Source organism: Mirounga leonina, unplaced genomic scaffold, assembly GCF_011800145.1.
Source record: "Mirounga leonina isolate KUSES-001 unplaced genomic scaffold, KU_Mleo_1.0 Mir_200, whole genome shotgun sequence".
NCBI lineage: Eukaryota > Metazoa > Chordata > Mammalia > Carnivora > Phocidae > Mirounga > Mirounga leonina.
Genome location: NW_023270503.1, coordinates 24,378,553 through 24,398,812, shown reverse-complemented (window position 1 = coordinate 24,398,812; position 20,260 = coordinate 24,378,553). Strand labels below are relative to the sequence as shown.

At 51.3% G+C, this 20,260-nt stretch overlaps 1 protein-coding gene across 3 annotated transcripts in view; it reads right to left on the bottom strand.

The window, feature by feature from the left end:
* Positions 1–6,759: 6,759 nt before the first annotated feature.
* Positions 6,760–20,260, bottom strand: part of SOCS7 (suppressor of cytokine signaling 7) — a 31,692-nt gene continuing 18,191 nt past the window's right edge. For all 3 annotated transcript variants that reach the window (XM_035026980.1, XM_035026981.1, XM_035026982.1), the window contains 3 exons: positions 16,293–16,428; positions 15,695–15,845; positions 6,760–12,539 (listed from right to left, as the gene is read on the bottom strand). In XM_035026980.1, the coding sequence (XP_034882871.1) occupies positions 15,725–15,845; positions 16,293–16,428 (257 nt within the window). In that variant the 3' untranslated portion in view covers positions 6,760–12,539; positions 15,695–15,724. The remainder of the gene's footprint in view (positions 12,540–15,694; positions 15,846–16,292; positions 16,429–20,260) is intronic.

The following is a 20,260-nucleotide window of genomic DNA, read 5'->3' as shown; positions in this document are numbered from 1 at the left end:
AACAAATAGACTCCTACTAGCCAAAGGCACGGTGGCTAGACTGCTAAACCCCGAAGCTATTTTATCAACACACCTGAGCACTGCAGGAAGCTCCACAAGCAGAGTCCCTGTGAAGGACCGCAAGATGCATGTGTGCAGCCCCCCCCCCCCCCCCAGTCCTCCCTCTTCCCTGGCAGCCTGGATCCTCGACAAGCTCCAGCTCTCTAGTTCCTATTGCTCCTCCCCACACGGGCCAGAATCTTCAGCCACAGCCTTACCTCAGAGGGGCAGCAGTAGGGGGGTGGCGGCAGGGCCCAGCCCAGGTCACTTGACATAAATCTGATTGAATCTCCTTCATAAGATTAAGAGGACACTAGTCTTGTCTCTTAATAAGTGTCTTGGGCAAAAACCTCTTTTTAGGGGGTAAAAAAAAAAAAAAAAGTCCCAGTCTGGTCAGCACCGAACTTTCCAACCTTCTCTTTGAGAAGCTTTGAGCCTCACTGGAGGGAGACTGACCAAGATTCAAGTCCCACATCTGCCATTCAGGAGCCGTGTGGTGTATGCACCTCTGAGTTCTGGCTTCCTCGTCCATAAGCCAAGAGTGATAATAGTACCACCTCACAGGGTCGATGGGAGATTGGGATGAGGGTGTAACATTTTTGGTCCCCGGACAGACACATAAGCCATCAATAAAAGCTAAGTGCTTTCTACAAAGAGCTGATTTAATTCGTCTTATATTGATTATTTATTAGCTTTAGTATATCAGGTGACAGTTTCTAACCTTGTTCCCAAATTCTGGGAGACCATACCCTGGCTACAACCAGGTGTTTCTTTGAGGGTGGCATCTGCCTTCCACTGGGTGGGAACGGAAATGATGAGGGCAGTTTCCAGCCTGCTTCTCCCCCCCCCCCCACCAGCCCCCTTCCCTTCACCTAGGAGCCTCACGGGCTCCCCGGGGAGCAGGAGAAGGTGGAAAGAGATCTGAGAGCCACCTTAAGGCAGACGACTCCTGGGGTGGGGGTGCCATGAGCCTGAGAAGGGAGGAAGGAGGAGGATTACCCAGGAGGGAGTGGAAGGAGATGAGCGGGAAGGGGGGGGGCATGGACCGCGGGGCCCCACTCCTCCACCTGCTGCTTTGTGAACAAAGCCAAGAATGATGCAATTCTGGCCTGGTTGCAGCTGAGGCTCTAACCAGGCCCTGAGAGGAAAAGTGGGTGTCGAGGGTGGGGGGTGCCGATGCAGGGGGCCTGTGGAAGCCCGGCCCTGGATGCCCAGCCCAACATGTAGCTCCCAGCCTCCTTCCGAAGCCCCTCACCCAAGGTCAGACCCCTCACCAAACAGGCCCAGCTGCCTTTGAAGCAGGAGCCAGACATGATGCAAGGAGGACATCATTCCAGGCAGCCTCCTCGGAGGGGTTGGCACCTCCCACAGGGGAGGGAGATGATGAGCCCCAGAGGCGGAGCTGGCTCAGAACACCCTCACATCGGGCCCTCCACGTGGGGGGTGGGGGGTGCTCAGTCTGCAGCTCTCTTTCCCCTTCCTCTCATCTTGGAGACAAAGGCAAAATTCTCTGGAGAAGGTGGGATGGGAAAGCTCAGGAGAACCCTGACCCAGGCTCTGCACACGGTTGCACATATTTATAGAACTCAATAAAACCCAAGGCAGACACCGAGATGCGTCTGAGCCCCCAGTGCCTGGGGGAGGCCTGGCATTCCCCTGGGGCGGTCATCAAGCCAGAGGGGACAGGGTGGGGCCTGAGGGTGGTTTCCACCAGCTCCTGGGGTGTCTGCCCCAGCTCCCCATTCTGCCCCGGGGCCGAGAGAACAAAGCCTTCCCCCTCTCCCTCCACTTGATGAAAGGAGTCTTGTCCCGCACGCCAGGACCATGTGGAGGATGTGTCACAGGCCAGGGGTTCCGAGGGAACAGGGCATTAAATGGGGGCAGCAGAAGAGGACTGAAGATATACTGCGTTCAGGGATATTAAACCCAGCCTCGCCCCACTGCTGCCCAGCCAGACCTGAGGGGACAGCTGGGTGGCATAGCCCAGAGGCGCCACTAGGTGGCAGGAAAAGCCCAACAACTCACCCGGTTCCCCCTGTTCCCACCACCCGCTGCCCCACCCCCCCAGCCTTATCCTCCAGCAACCTTCCCCCCTTCCTCCCTCCAACCCACCCCTCGCTGCAGCCTCCGGTGACAGCCCTGAAGTCTTTTCATTTTTCCTTCCACTTTAGAGAAGGCAAAAAGCTCTCAGTCCTTCTCTTCCAAATGCCACTAATAATGATAATAATTAGTGCCTGTGGCTATTTATTGAGTGCTGAAGAGGTACCAGGCATTTTACGTGCATTATCTCATTTACTCACTCATGAGGTAAGTAAAAATACTCTCCCTCTTTGCAAGAGGAGACAGACTAAGAAAGCATAAATAGACTGTCCAAGATCCCACGACTGCGAGTCGTGCAGCCGATGTTCAGATCAGGTCTACATATGCTGGGCGGGGACCTCGCTAAGCCTGTGAACGAGTGGGTGTCGGCACGGAGAGGGGGCGAAGCACCCGTCAGATGCATGTGAGACTTTCCGTCCACCCTTCTTACCAACACCCGCCCTCCACCCCCATACCCGACCCCTTGAGATTCTAGGAGGGTGTCTTAGTCTCAGGGTAAGTGTGAAGTTTAAAAAGTTTGCCTGGGGTGCCTGGGTGGCTCAGTCAGTGAAGCATCTGACTCTTGGTTTCGGCTCAGGTCGTGATCTCAGGGTCATGAGATCGAGCCCTGAGTCCGGCTCCGTGCTCAGCGGGGAGTCTGCTTGGGACTCTCTCTCCCTCTCCTTCTGCCCCTCCTTCCTGCTCTCTCTCTCGCTCCCTCCCTCTAAAATGAATAAATAAATCTTTTTTTTTTTTAAGATTTTTTATTTATTTATTTGACAGAGAGACACAGCGAGAGAGGGAACACAAGCAAGGGGAGTGGGAGAGGGAGAAGTAGGCTTCCCGCCGAGCAGGGAGCCCGATGCGGGGCTCGATCCCAGGACCCTGGGATCATGACCTGAGCCGAAGGCAGACGCTACACCGACTGAGCCACCCAGGCGCCCAATAAATCTTTTTTCTTTTTTTTTTTTAAAGTTCACCTGAGTGATTCGGGCTCACAAAACCTTGCTCTGAGAGCCACTGTGCCCTCCCCTGACGCCTCTTCTACGGACTGCACAAGGCATTCTGGGTTCTCTCTTTGCCCACATTGCTTGCCGCGTGAATCCCCACTCCAGCGTGGTTCCCCCCCGTTCGGCACCAAAGGTGATTCCAGCGCAGAGGACCTTCCCCCAGGGCCGTCTCTACGTCTGGCCTGGCTGTCTTTGCCCACATCCAGGGGGCATCCGTCCGTGTGCTGGCACAGCCCCAGGTGGTGGGGGCGGGGGACAGAGCAGACGAGGAACAAGACACAGAACCCACTGTCCCCAAGCAATAAGAGTTCGTGTCTAAAGCTGGGCCTGTACTGCCTTCTACATACGGTGTCCATTCGGAGAAAGAGCCCGCTATCCAGAAGAAAAGGAGATGGATCCCTACTGCCCTGTTCTTCACTGACACCAGGCATGTGCGAGCGCGGCAGCTGCAGGGAAGGGGCGCGAGGAGGTGACACCCAGTGCAGAGGAACTTCTTGACATTCTCTTTGACTCCACCGGTCTCCCACACACGGTGGTTGCTGCCAGGCTGTCCTGTTCCGTTTCAAGCCTTCCACACTACCCCCAAGATCAGCTGTGACCTGCCACATTTATTTTCCCCTCCCACTAGAAAGCTAGCCAGCCTCTTCTATTCTCCACCTGTCTCATCACCCCTGGATCTGCAGAATAAAGGCCCAGAAACAAAACCAAGTTCGCAGAAGTGGGCGGGGAAAGCCAGGCCCTGACACCACACGGGATGAGACCAGAAGCCCAGGAGGTGAAGAAGGGCGCCTGAGCTGAGCTCTTGATTTTTCTTTTCTAAAGATTTTATTTGACACAGAGAGAGAGAGAGCACAAGCAGGGGGGAGAGGGAGAAGCAGGCTCCCCGATGAGCAGAGAGCCCGATGTGGGGCTCGATCCCAGGACCCCGGGATTATGACCTGAGGTGCCCCCCGAGATGAGCTCTTTAAATGCAGACTTTCTGCTGGGGGAGAATTTAGCAGGGGGCGGTGGGTGGTTCAGTGCAACCTGGGGTCCCTGGACGAAGCCTGCTGACCCCACGTGGGGAGCATCTCCCACCAGGGCAGCTCTGGTGCTCAGACACCTTTGGCGGCAGGAAGAAGCGGTCCACACCCCACCTTTGGGCTACCTTGAGTTGCAGTCCTGTCACATCGTTCACACTCTTACTTCAACCACGAAAACTCCAATCCCTTGAGAAATTCTGAAGAAGACTGACATTTAGTAGTTAAGAACCCCTACTTTACGCGATCAAGCTGTCCCGTGTGAAAGGTGAAAATCCAGGCTCAAGGCTGGCTGACTGGGAAAGCAAGCAGCACTCCCGGGAAGCGGGCAGATGTCGCCTTTCCTCAACCACCACCACCCTTGGTGCGTGTACTCAACCATGTCAGCCCCGGGGACAGGGAGAGAGCTGAGCGCGCAGGCTCCGTCCCTCCCAGACCAGAGTCAGGACGAGCAAGCAGGCAGACACATGAACAGATAGCAGAGGAAGGAGCACTGGTTTGGCCACAAGTGGCTGGTGACAGTTCCAGAGGTGGCCCCGGAGCAAACCCTGGAAGGCCGAGTTTCCAGGCGGGGAGAGTGACAGGAAAGGGTCCCCCGGCGTGAGGGAAGGTGGGAGTGGCAGGAGAAGGGATGCCGTCCTCGGGGGGCACTGGGTGTGTCACGACCAGAGTGCAGCCTGTGTGGCAGGAGGAGAAACAGCCTTGATGCCAAGTTGAGGAGGGAAGAGTTTCTTCTCTAGGCGGAGCCATCGTTGATTTTCAACTAAGGAAGCGACTTGAGCACGTCTTTTCTGGGGAAGGACTTTTTAGAAGGACCGGCGAGGGGAGACGGGACGCAGAAAGACCAGCTGGGAAGTTGCTGGAATTGCCCAGGTGAGAAGGGGGGAATGTCTACATTAGGACATGGCAACGGAGACCAGATGAAGTCGCGGCTACAACAGGGATCGGTGCATAGGATTAGCCTGGTCAAAATTCCTCTTGAAAAGGCTCTCGGAAGGGGCTCCGCTGGAGGCCGGCGGTAACTCAGCTAACGCCTCCCCAGAGCTGGAGCCAACCCCCGAGCCTTTGGCTGAGCGCCAGACGCAAAGGGTTGTTCTCCAGAACCCACGTGGCCCCAGCAGGCACTCGGATCATGACGCACAAGATGCTCACACTACGCGAGGCGGGAGGGAACCCAGACAGCCCGAAAATTCCCTTTCCCCAGCTCACCCGCATCATCCCCGGGGACACACATGAGGGGGGACACACACGGAGCGGGGAGGGGATCTCCTGCGCCCGCACCGCCTGCCACGCGCTCGCTCGCAACCGAACCCTGCACAGCCAGGCACCACCGACAGGTGACGCGGGACAGCCTCGGTGACAGAAGCGAAGTGCTGGCTGAAGAGAATGGCCAAGGAACACAGGGGGTGACGTAGGTGGTGTCAGGTGTTGGGGGTGAAGAGGATGGCAGGGGGCCGTTCTGTTTATTTATTTGGGGCTTACTGTTACCAAAAGAATGCCTCTCCTCCTGTGGGCTTCATCACCCAAGTCAGAGGCTCCAGGACCTATCTTTCCTGACGAACCTAACAAATAAGTCGTCACGACTGTGAACGATGCTGGTCTGAAATGATGAAAACCCGCGCCTCTACTCTGAAGACATACGCACTAACACTCCTGACTGTCGGTGTGAGCGGAGTCCCTACGACCGACAACTGCGTGTGCAAACGGCGGCCATCAGGGCATTGGAATTGCTCGTTCTGAGTCAAGCATTTTCCCTCGTCGTGTTGTTCAGCCTTCGTGGCCTGGCGCACCTTTCCTTCTAAAAGGGAAGAAAACTGCAGTCGGGAATTCACGGTCATAGAACAGCTATCAGAACCGCTAGACCGCCGCATCCTAACGCAGACCTGTGACTCGAGGATGAGCTGACTGGGGCGAGCGGGGTTTCCCAGACTCTCCCGGGTGGCCCTTCCAACCGGTCCTGTGAAAACGCAACTCCCCCGACCTGGGTTTTCGCTCACGCGGCATGCTTCCTGCTCTGAGGATGCGGAGAAATTGCAGGAAATTCCCCCCAATGTGCCAACGTGGTTCAGTGGCCCCCTAAGTAGGGGACTTGGAGAGGGATTAGGTGGGAAAGTGAAGAGAGGAGTTCCCAGTGGCTCCGAGGACACACGGTTGTCAAGGAGAGAAAGAGTCTGTTCCTTTTCTCTCCAAAGAGCACCGCTCAAGAGGGACTGGGCCGGCAAGGCAGGAGGGATGCAGGTTCAACTTATGAGAAACCTCGCCTGCCAGCAGGGGGAAACCCGGGGACTGACCGCTGTGGGGACATGCGCACCCTCCCTAGCCACAGCCCAACGCCACCGCTCACCCACCAAAAGGCCACGGGGGCACTGGAATTCTCCTGCACTTGCCGGGGAAGGAGAAAGCAGCGCTGAGCAAGGGCCATTGGCCTGGGGAACTTTGCAACATCTCTAATTCTGACAAGACCAGTCCTGGATGCGTCTCGCTTGGCTCCCATCACGGAGATGCCCCAGTCACCAGGGCTGGGTCCTCTGACCCTACGGGGCTGGTGGTGGTGCGAGGAGTCACAGGAGATGGGAGAAGGATTGACAGACACGAACCCAAACCACATGAAGTAATTTCTAAACATTTTTATTTCAAATCTCTTTTCACCCCTCCCCAAAAAGACATGAGTCAGTACAGCAATCATAAAAAGGAGATACAAACAAACACAAGAGTCAAATGTCTCCCGCACTGACACTTACAAAAAACTGGGAGTTGTACGTGGGGTTTCCAAACAGGACCTGCAGCAGCTACTAATGTCCCTTTATAAGAGTCACACATGCCTATTAATACAGTATATACAAACACCCGGTTCTGGAACTAATCTACAGGGACATCCCAACACCCACCCATCTATCCCCAGAAAAATACCAAAACACACCCAAAGTGCATTTGTTTTGTTTATATCAAAACATCTTTCCCTTCTCCCACCCCACCCGCAGACCCTCCCACCCCATTTAAGATTGGCCTGCAAGTCTATTTTAACCATTTAGTCATTTTTTATAGTTTATGAAAATAAATTATACAGCAACTATTTTAATAAATTAAGCACAAAAAGGGGGAGGAGAGGAGGAAACCTAAATGGGAAGACAAAAGCCAGGCCACGCTTTGGCTTGGAGGAGGGCGTGGGGGGGGGGCGGCACACGAGCACAGAAGTGGTTGCAGGGTGCGGCTCCCCTTCTGGTGAAGGGCTGGCAGCCACCCTGAGCCCGGAAGGACACCCCTCTTCGTGGAGTTTCTTACCAACAACCAAACGAATGTACAGCAGCGGCTGCGCCACAGGCAGCACCAGTTCGGGCACCCGACGGCCGGCCTACCCACCGAGCGGCGCCTGGGTCGTGCCTGTCCCTCGGAAAAGGCTCTGGGCCCAACGGTGAGGGCAAGCCCCCGTTCAGGGGAGCACCAGGGATGGAGGAGCCAGACCAGCCCGCCCGCCCCACCTGAGCTGGGCGGAGCAGCGTGTGATGTCCTGGGTTCCGATCAAGAGTGTCCTCCGTTTTCTTCACACGTTCTCTCCAGAAGCAAAGATTGCAGTCCAGCTGCAACCAGACACTCACGTCCTCCCTGCTTTTGACCTGCTCCTTCGTGCCTCTTGGCACTTCGGAGGGAGGAGGGGGCGCGGGGAGCAGTTCCAGGTACCCTCTAACCGAGATGAGATGAGCGTGAAGGCAAGTCACAGACTCAGCATGCAGGACTGGCTTCCCAGAGGTAGATGGGAGTGGGAAGGGACGGGAGAAGAGGCACAGAGGACAGGACGGGAAGCAGGACGAAACTGGGCCGGCACCTACCAGGAAGGTCAAGAAGCGATGAAAAGGACAACAACAGTATGGAATTTGTATGTAAAGAAAGGTCTTTCCCTGGCAGATTAGAGAATCAGTATTTTAAATACAATTCCTTACTCTCTTTCTAACTGCAGCACCTGAGTCCCAGTGCCTCCGTCTCTACCCGGTTCAAACCCCACCTCACGCCTCCCGAGGCTTTGCTCTCCATCTTCTCAAGGCCTCCTGTCCTTTTGTGCTGAGCACGAAGGCTCCGACGTCAAAACGGGATAGGTCACGGGGACGGGCGGACTCAACTTTGCCGTCTGGAGCTTTGAGGCCCGCTAACCCTACAGCTATCATGGGGGGAGGGAGCCACGCTTTGCTTTCTCTCTTTTTTTTTTCTTTTTCTTTTTTAATAAAAAAGATTTTACTCCCCAGGAGCAAATAAATCACTTTGAACTACTGATAAACACTGTTGCAGTGAAAAGGAAAGACGGCTACATGTATGCAACAGCATGAGTTGGTGTAAGAACAGCTGTGCCGACAATTAGAGATAAAAATCACTTATCCCCCCCCACCCGAAACCAAAGCAAGAGGATTCCCATAGGGAAAATGTCTAACTCAAAAGCTCCTCCCTTAGGGACAGGGGGCATGTCATTCTCTTAAACGTGGAAAACAAATGGCAGGTCTCCCCACAATGGAGATGCTTTCAACACCCCAAGTGGGGGCAAGACCTCTGCAAATGAAGACATGCGTGCGGACACACACACACACGCGCACACACACACGCTGACTTTCAGATCTCCCTTCCACAGCCACAGAGCTATATCCCAGTGCCTCGCCCTCCGTTTTCAGGGCTCAGAGCCAAGGGAGAGGCCACGGGGCAGGGAAGGGGCTAACCTAAGGGAAGAGTCCCACCTATCCCCGTCTCCTGCTGGGACCCAAAGGCTTCAAGCAGCCTTGTTCTTTTGGGGGCCTAGGGTGAGGGCCAAAAAGGTGGGCACCCCAGGGCATCCAGCTCTACTCTAGGCTCTCATACCCAGACGTGCGAGCGCTCAGCACCCTCCCGGCTCCCCACCTCTTCCCGGATGTACACTGGAGGGGGGTTTGCAGCCATCTCCACAGCATTCCCAGCCTCAGGGAGGGCCGACCCCGTCAGCCCCTGGGAAGGGAAGGAGAGGAGCAGAAACCGCGACGGTGAGCTCCCCACCGAGCCTCTCCTCTCAGAAGCCGGCGCGCTGCAGTCCGCAGCTCACACTCACTACGTCTAGGCACAGGCTGGCCACCGGGCCAAGGCCACCGCCGACGGCCCCAAAGTCCCAGCTGCCGCCCCCTTACCCAGTCCTCACAGCAAGGCCCCAGCCCTTACTCTGCGCTCCTGCCACAGCCGCGGATTTCAAGTAACAGCCCATTGTAGCAGCAGTTGCCACCTAGCTCACAGCGGTTCACACCTGTCCTGAGGAAGGTTACAGCAGATCAGTCACCAACAAGGGTCACAGGAAAGAACCCATTACCAACTCTGAAATCAATGATGGGTCCCGGGAGGTGAGAACCCTTTCCAGTTTGTGACTTTAAAATATAACAACCGAAAAGGAATGAGTTCCCTCTGTGGACTGCATCTCGATTAGCACGACACAGAACTGGCAAAGGAGGAGTGGGCCCAGCCTGGAGAGCGGCCAGCCGCCCCGTCCCCTCTCTGCTCTCTGACCAGGCGGGCCCCTCAGCCAGCTGCCCCACTCCCGCCTCTTCCTCCCCCCTTCACCCCCCGACCGAGCCGGTCTCTCCCTGCGCAACTCTGTCTCACAGCCCACTCTCCTGAGGAAGGGCTAGGCGACAGCCTGGGCCATGACTAGCACACAGACAGATCATGGACACGGGTGCACACCACCCTTTCCCAGGAGGAGAAAGAAGGATGGTGGTGAGGTTGGGTCATGCCTCCTCAGCTGGTTTGGTTCTGGACCTGACTGCAGGAATTCTCCAGTGGAAACCCCTGGTACCACAAGGGGTACAAGGGCTCTGCCTTCCTCTCCGCCGGACTGCACTGAGAGCAGTGAGGTCCCTGGCCATGGACAGGACCTAGGTGACTTCTGGCTCTGGGGTCCACTTCACCATCATAAGCCCTCAGTGCTGAGACTTGCCTGATGACCAGGAAGTTTCCATCTAAACTGCAGGCACTGGGAAAGGAGTGACTGATGCTGCCACTCTAACCTGGGGCTGTGTCCTGGTCAGTACACGCTGCAGATTTCTGCTTCCATGCTTTTGTTCATGTGTTTCTTGTCTCACTGTCTTACCCTCACCTAGGACCCAAAGCCTCACCGCCACAGAGCTCTCCCAGACCATCTGGTCTACCCTGATCTTACCCACCTGAATTTCTTTAAAGACAGACCTTGGTTCTTGCTGCCACACAGAGTCATTCTCCAACTGCTGCACGTGCAGCAGTCACTTAAAAGCTCCCTCAGGCCAGACATCATGTCTTCCCCCTCTTGTGTTTCCCACAGTATCTAGCCCAGAGCCAGGCAAACACACTAAAACATACTATAAAAAAGAATTTTAAAATTACGGGTGGCTGAAATGGTGTAAAAGAAAAAAGGCCCCCAAAAACCAAATAGCTGCACATCAGCCACTCAAGGATTCCGATGGATGGCAGACTGCAGGCTCTAGAGCTGGGTGGCACTTTCTGCAAGATGGCAAGTTAATCTGCACCCTCAAGAGGCAAGACTCACAGGTTAAGCCAATTTCTGGGATCACTATCTTCATTGGTTGGTAACACTCCCATGGGATCCAAGGAGAAAAGAGGTACCTCGTGACAAATCAGAGGTGGGCTGTGTTTATGTCACAAAGCTCATTTTGTGGACCCCCTCTTTCCAGGCAGATAACAATGCAAGTCTCCTCCCTATTCCACTACAAGGAGGAAGACTGGTCATTCCATGCAAGACATAAGGCAGAAGGCCAATGCTTCCAGATGAGGCAGTCCTATAAATTACCAGGACACTGGGGCCTCACCCCAAACCATCAGGAAACCACAAACCTGATGATATTATTTATCTCATGAGATGAGGCAGACAGAAGCACAGGGGAACCAAAAGAGGCAGTCTAATGGAACATTTACTACAAAAGAGCAATAGAGACCCAAACAGCTCAATTTTCATATCTTAATAGCAAACCTCTCCCCAGAGTAACTCTATAGAAAAGCAAACTCATAATATCATATGACTTGACAACGGCCCACTTCAGAAAAACTCAAGGACCACTGAAACACACTGGAGTTTCTCCCCCTCCTCTTCCACTTCCGCCTGGAAGGTGGGCAACTCCCAAATCAGCATCAGACAGACTTCCCAATGAAAGGGGGGCAAACAGGATCTGACTCAGGAAAATGTTTGGGTTGCTAGAAAAAACACAGTTAAATTAAAAAGCCCTTGCTACCTCCCGTCCCAGAAGTGGGATAACAGGGATAAACCTAAAAACACGAGATGCAATGCTCTCCTCCTCTCTGATCCAAAGACACTCCATTAAGGCTGAGACATTGGAGAGCTTCTTCTCGGAAGAGCGCTACCACGATAGCTTCGTTTCTCACCATCCTCCATATTCCCTCTCACTAGCTGGCAGACATATGGAGGTAAGTAACACTGACTCCTAAGTCATGGGTACAGTTTGCCATTAAGAATCTGGAAGCATGCTCCATTAACTTTAGCAGCTCATGATTAGGGCTCTCAACTGCTCAGGTGATGAGAAAACCGACTGCCTTGACAGCTGGCAGAAGCAACAGGAACGATGTTGCCATGATCAGAGTGAAATGTACAGTTATCTCGGGGGAGGGGGGGAGGGTGGAGGAAGAACGGGACGGACTTGAGGTCACAGAACTCAGGAATTCAGTACGACAAAACGAACACAGCTTCTATGAGAGGTGATTCTGAAACCAGGTTCCTAAACCCTCAAAGGAAAGGATGTGAGGAGTCACTGCTTTCTCCGGCAGAGGCCCTTTGCCAGTTTTTGTTCAGCAATCTTCTATTCGAGACCACCCACCCTTTCTTTCTCGCTCCGACGGAAACTGCCCAAGCTTAAAGAGATGAGGATCCTCATCCCTCAGAGACTCCCAGCTCGATGTGCACTTCCGACTCCTTCTCTTCCCTTCTTTGAGGTCAATGGTGAACACTCGCACTCTGCCTTTGGCACCAGCTGAATGACCGTCACTGGCGATCCCCTCCCTCCCGTCCCCCGGCTTGGACCTGGCTCACCCTTGCACCACTTCCAGTCCAATGGGCACGAACCCCAGCTGCCTTTAAAGCAAGTTTTCCATACCGAGAAATGCAAATATCCAAAACAAAACTTCTATAACAGGAACAGTGTTGAGACTTCTTCCAGTTTTCCAAGGAGCTCGTCCAGTTCCAGGACACCGCGGGGGCTGGATGTGAAGAGGTGGAGCCCCCACGCAGAGTGTGGTTGTGTGCTTCTTCCAAGCCCCAGGGCTGCAAGGGGGACCAAAGTCTTTGCACGGAGGAACTCAGCCCTTCCAATTGCCTCGTTTCTCCTCACTCCCCCTTCCACAGTAGCTTCATTTGGTTCTTCAGAACTGGAGCTTGGCAACCAAATGCCTAGGTGAAAAAGGAAAAATATGAGAGCGGCTCAATGGAGTGGAGCCAAATGGAGAAGAGCTCAGCCTCTGGAGGTGGAAAAGTACAGCTCAAAAGGAGAGCTGGAATCTGGATAGCCAAAGACTTCCACAAACACTGGAGCTGGCTCAGGATGTAGCAACAGCATTTGCTGGGGGACCTGAGCAGCCCAGGACTTGGACACCAAAAAAATGTCCTAAAATAACCAACAAATGTATTGTATCATATCACCTTACTTCTCTTTCCCTTTCCCTTACCCCTTAATTTTCCACTCACTTTTCTCCCCACTTCTTTCCCAAGGCTCACCTGCTCCAGAGACTAAAAAAGAAAGAAAAAAGAGGCGCCTAGGTGGCTCAGGCGGCTGAGCGTCTCACTTTTATTTTTTTAAGATTTTATTTATTTATTTATTTATTTATTTAAGAGAGAGCAAGAACGAGAGAGAAAGAGAGAGCACGAGCAAGGTGAGGGGCGGGGGGAAGCAGGCACTCCACTGAGCAGGGAGCCCGATGTGGGGCTCAATCCCGGGACTCCAGGATCATGACCCGAGCTGAAGGCAGACACCCAATCAACTGAGCCACCCAGGCACCCTGAGTGTCTGACTTGATTTCAACTCTGGTTACGGTCTGAGGGTCATGAGATCGAGCTGAGCACAGAGTCTGCTTGAGATTCTCTCTCTTCCTCTCCCTGCTCACTCTCACTCTCTCTCTAATAAAATCTTTTTTTTTAAGATTTTATTTATTTGTTTGAGAGAGAGGGAGCACAAGTGGGGGGGTAGAAGGAAAGAGAGAAGCAGACTTCCCACTGAGCAGGGAGCCCGACGTGGGATGCGGCCCTAAGGTCTAAATCAAGAGTGAGGACAGCATGATGCTTATTCTTTGCCATAGACAACAATCCTGGTGTCACACACAGCAAAGAGACCCTGGGAGTTTAGTTCAATCCTTTGCCCCCCATACTCATGACAAATGGATATCCCTGGCCTATACCTCAACGGATCAAGTCCCTTCCCATCTCAGGGCCTTTATGCTTACTGGACCCCTTGCCCAGAATGCTCTACTCCCAGATCCTCTCATGGGTGACTCTTTGATAATTCAGATCTCAGCTGAAATGACACCTCCTCACAGAGACCTTCCCTGATCATCCAAACTTGAGTAGCACTATCCCACCACTAGCCATTAAACTTCACCAGGTTTTATTCCTCATAACATGTATGGTCAACTGAAATTAGCCTATTCACTTCTTTACATGTTTGCTGTCCATCTCTCCTTATGAGAACTGCAGCTCAGCGAGGTCAGGGCCATAGATCACCTCGCTCAGCACACTCTTCCCAATCCACACTGGGTACTTAACAAGTAGGCAGAGCTGCTGAAGGCAAAGCCAAATGGGGAGCTCCCTAAGACCTGTGGAAAACCACTATGCTTTTGGACCTCTCTGTTAAAACAGTTCTTCTGAAGTGGGACTGAAGTCGAACTCCTCATACCTTACATTGATGGTGGCCCTTGTCCTGCCCCTGGCGCCACAGAGAATAAGTTTAACCACTCCTCCTTCGCATTACTTTCAGGTAGCAAGCCCCTCTCACCCCAAAACTTCTCTGCTCCGTGTTAGTCATTTATTCCCCATATGCTGAAGCTGGGAGCCCCCCACCATACTGAGCCCACCTTTGAATGTACTATTTGGGAGGGTTCCTCCTAAGCACCCACAGAGGTGGTGCTCTAACTAATGGGTCCTAATTACTCCACAACGGTGTGTTTGCGTAGGCGCACCTCCCTGGTTCCCTCCTACCTAATTCCCATCCTAATTTCAGCTGCAAAGCCACCAAGCAGAGAAATCCTCCTAGACATCAGAACATTTGGATGTTTTAGGTGTCGCTTCCAAGGCATACAACTTGCATGTAATTGAAGATATGACAAGAGATGGTACACCCAGTCCAGGATGCTTTAAGTTAAAGCTCTGTAGCCTCCCAGAGTTATGATTTCTTGATCTCTCTTCTTTCATTCCTTCTCCCCTTGTTAATCCTTATTAGCCCAGCTCACGTACTTTCCCTCAAGCATAGGATCAGGGACTTTCAGAGCTCAGAAGGGAGGCACCCAGCTGAGTTCACCTTAGCCATGGCCCAGGAAAACCCATGGGGCATAAACGCCAGTCATCACATTCTCCAGTTATGAAGAGAGCAGAGAGCGTGGAGAAATGAAGACTCCCTTCATTCTCAGACTGTCACTCTGCGGGTTTTTTCCCCTTAGTTTGTATCATGTGGGAGACAGCACTGGGGAACAGAGAAGGTTGGAGGAGAAGCAGACATATTCAGTGCTTCAGGAGGGCAGTCCACACAAAGAGGAGAGATAGGGGGTCACCACACCTGGCAGGTCACGAGAATGTTACATGTGATCGTACATATAACCCACACTACCAAAATTACAACTCTCTGGCAATTCTGTTCCCTACTCACCTCTATCTTTCAATGCCTACATGAAGGCAGTTTAAAAGACCAATTAGAATCAATCTGCACAAACCAGTATTCCAAGATATTTTATGGGGAAAATAAATGAGTAGAATTCAGTTAATGTAGTGACGGGAGAAGAGCCTCTTAGATAAATGAATTCCTTAGCTAATTCACTTATTCTTTTCAATAATTTACTCTTCAGTGGTCCAGATGGAACTCTAACTAGAAGAGTGAGCTTGTTTTCCTCACCCCCACGTTCCACGCCACTGGCCTTGGAAGTTCTCACTCAAGTGCACAGCCTGTTGCAAATGAAAGGGGGCCTGCACTCCCTTTGATGACCTTTTCCTTGTCTGTGGTTTCCTGTTTTACATGTCATTTGTGCAACAGCAGGGAAAGGGGCCAGAGTATGAGAGAAGGCCCCACATTTAACTACGCTTGTGTGTTCTCCTCATTTATATTCGGTGCTTAGCTTGCATGTTGCTTGGCAAATACTTTTTAAGCCCCTCCTGTCTGTCTGCTCTTCTCCCATTTGGTGTATGTGCCCCCCTGGGGACTCCGTTATCAGATTTGGTGACTCCCTGGGCAGACGCCTGGATCCGGAGTATACACATGGGGTGTGGGGGAGGGGGGTGAGGCCCAGCACATGACAGTAACTGTCCGGGAAGAGACTTGGCTGGACGGTAAGGCAGAGAGCTCATACCCTTGGTGGCGATCAGCAGGGGGCCCCTCGCTACGTGGAGGGTTCGACCTCTTGCTTCTGTTTGGAAATGAGCTGCGCTTCCTTTAGAGACAGGTACACCTCTTCCTGAGGATCATAGTAGTAGAACTTTCGGATATAAGAGATGAGAGGTCTGTGAAAAACACAAGAGGGATACACATAAAGTGTTATTTACAAAGACCATAAACAAAAGACCACCTTTGTTCAAGCCTTCCTTCTTCTTCAACCCCTATATGGCTGTGACTACACAAAAAAACTTGGCTGACCTAAGAAACTTGCCATGTTCTCACTTGTTATAGCCCCGTCTCCCTCCCTCTTACTACCTCCATTCCATTCTTCATTGAGACTGCAGAAGGGAGGCACACACACACACACACACACACACACACACACACACACCCCTTCCTCCCTTCTAGCTGCCATGTGACACTTCTAGAGTTAGGTGCTAAGACACGTGAGAAGTGAAAGGAGGATGCCTGTGAAGAGCGCCAGGCTCTGTCTGTGCTATCAGCTGGCGGGCCTCACTCACATTTCTAACTAAGCCTCCATTCCTGCCCCGACCCGAAAGACCCCATTGTACTTAGGCAGTGGGAGATCCGGGATGTGATCTATCCGGACGAGCTGTCGGATTCGGAATCTGCAAAGGTGCTGGAGGGATTTGACATTGCTGAATCTAGACACTGGATAGAGCAGCTGGACTGGAGTCGGTGGCAGTCCTTCAAGAATGAAAACCAAGGACATATTCAGAAGGAACAATGCAGCTAACTACAATTCCCCTTATGAAGCGAATCCAGGGAAGGGAAATAGGGCTTCTTTATAGTTCACATGTGCATTGCATTCTGTGCAAAAGCTCCTTTCCACAAAGAACTGCTGATTTCCATTTGCAGAAGCATTACCACTGTATTTCACTCAAGAGACTCGATTCTCCTCCGCCAAGAGCCTCCCCAGCACTACTCTTCACAGCTGAGAGTCTCGCTCTTCAGAAGAGCCCAATGAAACCACCAAGCTAGAGACTTTACTTGGAGCTACGTGGCCAATCCCAGGCCTGAGGCTCTCCGTGAAAAGCAGGAATCAAAGCACCCCCGCTAGGAAGGGGGGATACTGTGAGAGCACATCTAGCATCATCCTGAAGGGGAGAACTCAGAAAGGCTGCTTAGAGGAGTCCCCAGCCAATTCCAACTAAGAGGCTGGTAAGCAGAAGGCAACGGCTGGGATCAAGGCTACAAGCCTATCACTCCTGCCATTTACTTCAAGCCAGGACCAGCGGGTTTAACCACCTCTTATTTCCCCCCCACAACCCCCCGCCCCCCGCCCCAGCCGCTTTGCCGCCTCCAACCCCTCCTTGCTCCTGAAGTTTTAGGCTGGGTCCAGGAACAGAAAAAAAGATGATGCCTTTAAAAGGAAAGCAACGACAGTAGCTTGAGGAAGCTGGAATTAGTACCACTCAGTGCCAAAGTGCCTTCTGACTGACGCCAACCAGGCCCAATGGGAGCCCCACACCCTGCTTTCATCAGCATCAGCGGGCTTGGTGCTGGGAAATTCCAGCCCCCCCCCCCCCCCCCCCCGCCCGGGGTCAGTGCCACAGAACAGAAACATCCACAATGGCAGGGACACTGAACCTGGTCCAAGGGAACAAAGAATATTCTGGTTTCAATAAACAAAGGGGCTACAGCAGGTAAGTAAGCAAACTGCTCTCAGAAAGAATCTGAGCTACAAAATCTTTGAAAGAACTCTTTTCTCAGTTGCTGTCCTATCAAAAGAAATTCTGTAGGCACAACTTATCGGTCTACTACTGTTTTAGGTATCTACTGTTTCAGGAGTTTAATTTCAAACATTTTTAAGTTTTGTTTGAAGGCGTGAGAAGAAAAAATTAAAGCTTGCAGACTGTCTCCCAGAGCCTTTGCATGGTCATTGATAACAGACTTTCTAAAAAAGAAAAAAGTCAACATACACATACTGTTACTAAGCAAGTAGGCTTGACTTAAAAACATTTAGCTTATTTAGTCTTCAAAACTATACTTTGAGGTAGGTATCACAATTATCCCCACTTCACATATGAAGAAACTGAGGTCTACTGGGGTCTCAGAGAACTTGCTCGCAGTACAGAACCAACAAAGCCAGCCTGCCATGAGCACCTGTCTGTCTGAGGAAGAGCTGAGCCCACAGAACTTCAAAGGAGGGTTCTTCAGGCGTCTCCCCAGAGCACCTGCCCCCCTGCTGTCTGCTGAGGGCGCTGTCCAGGAAGGCCCCAGCACTTTGATTCATGACTGGCCTCTCTCAGTCCTCTCCTTGCTCCTATCCCTTCAGTCCTCGGGCTTATCCTTGGAAGCACAGCAGTCCTCCTCCACCCACATGACTGGTCCTCTCCACTCATACACTATTAAAAAAAAAAAAAAACCACACATGAATTTCTCTCTTGAATGTATTTAAACTCAAGTGGTTTTAAAATGGTACTGGGTTCAAAGGCCTCTTTGAATTTACCCTCTCTCTCATATGTTTAAAAATATTCTTTAGTAAATTAAACTATGGCAAACAGAAAGCTTTTGGGGGTGGGTTGTAATAACGCCAAGTTCAACATGATGTTTCAGAGATAAAGGTAATTTATGTATCTAATTATTTACTCCCAAAGACACAGTACTATCGGACTTGTGCTTAAAGAGATCAGGATAATAAGCAGCATAAAATTATCTGACAGTTTGCCTACTTGAATTTTAATGACCATATATACTTGCCTATTTAATTGTGTTACTTTTAGCCTTAGGCTTACAAACAGCAATTTGAAACCTGTTAATTCTCTGATATTTCCTGCTATCAACCTGAACATTTACTGTTTGCCCCCAAACACAGCAAACAACTGGAGCTCTCACATCCAGAGCATGTTAACAGAAGAGGTTAGAAATGGAAATAAATCTGAAATAAGACACCAGGACAGGGCAGGTGGAAAGGAAAGGGCGAGGTGGACAGTGATGATCAGGAACCTTCTTCTGGTCCTTCATACCACGGGTCCTGGGCACCAATCCAGTTTCCAGCCACTTCACTGTTTTTTCTCCCCCCAACAAAGATCAGGTTAGGGGTGACACATCTCTTCCAAGTCTGAGCACCCCCACACATAGGTCTTTCTGCCAAACCAAACTGTTCCCTGAAGACCAGAATTTTCCAGGCCAAAATGTCAATAGTGCAGAATTAAGAAATCCTGGGATACAGAGAAGACCTGTCACTGAACAAAACAAATAATTATAAGATTAATGATGGTTATAAAAGAGAGACCAATTTCCTTAGAGTTGTGCAATTCAAAGTACAATTAAAAAACAAAAGGTATTGGAGGCGCCTGGCTGGCTCAGTTGGTAGAGCACGCAACTCTTAATCTCAGGGTTGTGAGTTCAAGCCCTGTGTTGGGTGTAGAGATTACTCAAAAATAAAATCTTTAAAAAAAGTATTTTCTCTTCATGCACTTCACAGATGATGAAGATCCTCCCAACTAAGAAGGATATGCTCACTTTGAGTTTTGGTTCGAACAGCATCAAGGGTTCTGTGCTAATCCCATCATATTCTCTTTTTGAGACTGCTGCCTGGTGGTGTTAGGCATTTAGTTTATAACTGTGGAATGGACCAGACTGTGATGCAAACAGTGACCTCGGATTTGTTACGACTATACTCCACTACTAAAAAGAGATAAGGGGGAAACTAAGATCAGGTGCCATCATTTTTATTTTTACTAAGGGTCCCTCCTTTGATGCCAATTACTCCATTTATTCTAACTCATGGCCTTCCTTCTGCTTCTTACTTGCCACCATCCAGAACTTTTCCATTAGTCCTAGCTTTATGATTCCTATGATCACTAGCATCCCTTTAACACCAGTCTGCGTGCCCAGTTAGTGCAGTCAGCTCTAGTATTGAGCTGGAAAGAAAACCTGACTTTGAATCCTGGCTCTTCAACTCATTGTACTTTAGTTGGGGTGTGTGTGTGTGTGTGTGTGTGTGTGTGTTTTAAGCTGGCCTCCAATGTGGCAAACTCACAACCCTGAAATCAAGACCTGAGCTGAGATCAAGAGTAGGACATTTAACCGACTGAGCCACCCCGGCGCCCCACTGTACCTCAGTTTCTTAATCTGTATCAAAAAAAGAAAGAACGAAAGAAAAGAAAGAAGAGAGACTGTAGTATCCCTTTAAAGGATTCTGTAAGGGCTAAATCATATAATACCTGGCCCCTTGTAGGCGTTTGGTTATCATCCCAAAGTCACAACAAACAGGCTCCTTTTAGAATCTACTGAGTTAAAATCCCTGGTGCAGGTTGAGAAAGCTCAACTCAAATGCTAATCCCTACCTCTTCTTCACACCAAGTTCTCACAGAATCAACCTCACAGAATGCCTAGACTTTTATGACAAGCAAAGGAGGACAGCAAACAACGGTAAAGGAGAACACTGACTTTGCCTTTTGTCCCAGTCCTTCAGAGAGGTCACACAGGGTCTAGGAGCAAATACTAACTCTGCTTTGCCTTCTCAGTTTGATTACAATTTTAAGTGCAAGTAGATACCCTCTCTGTAGCA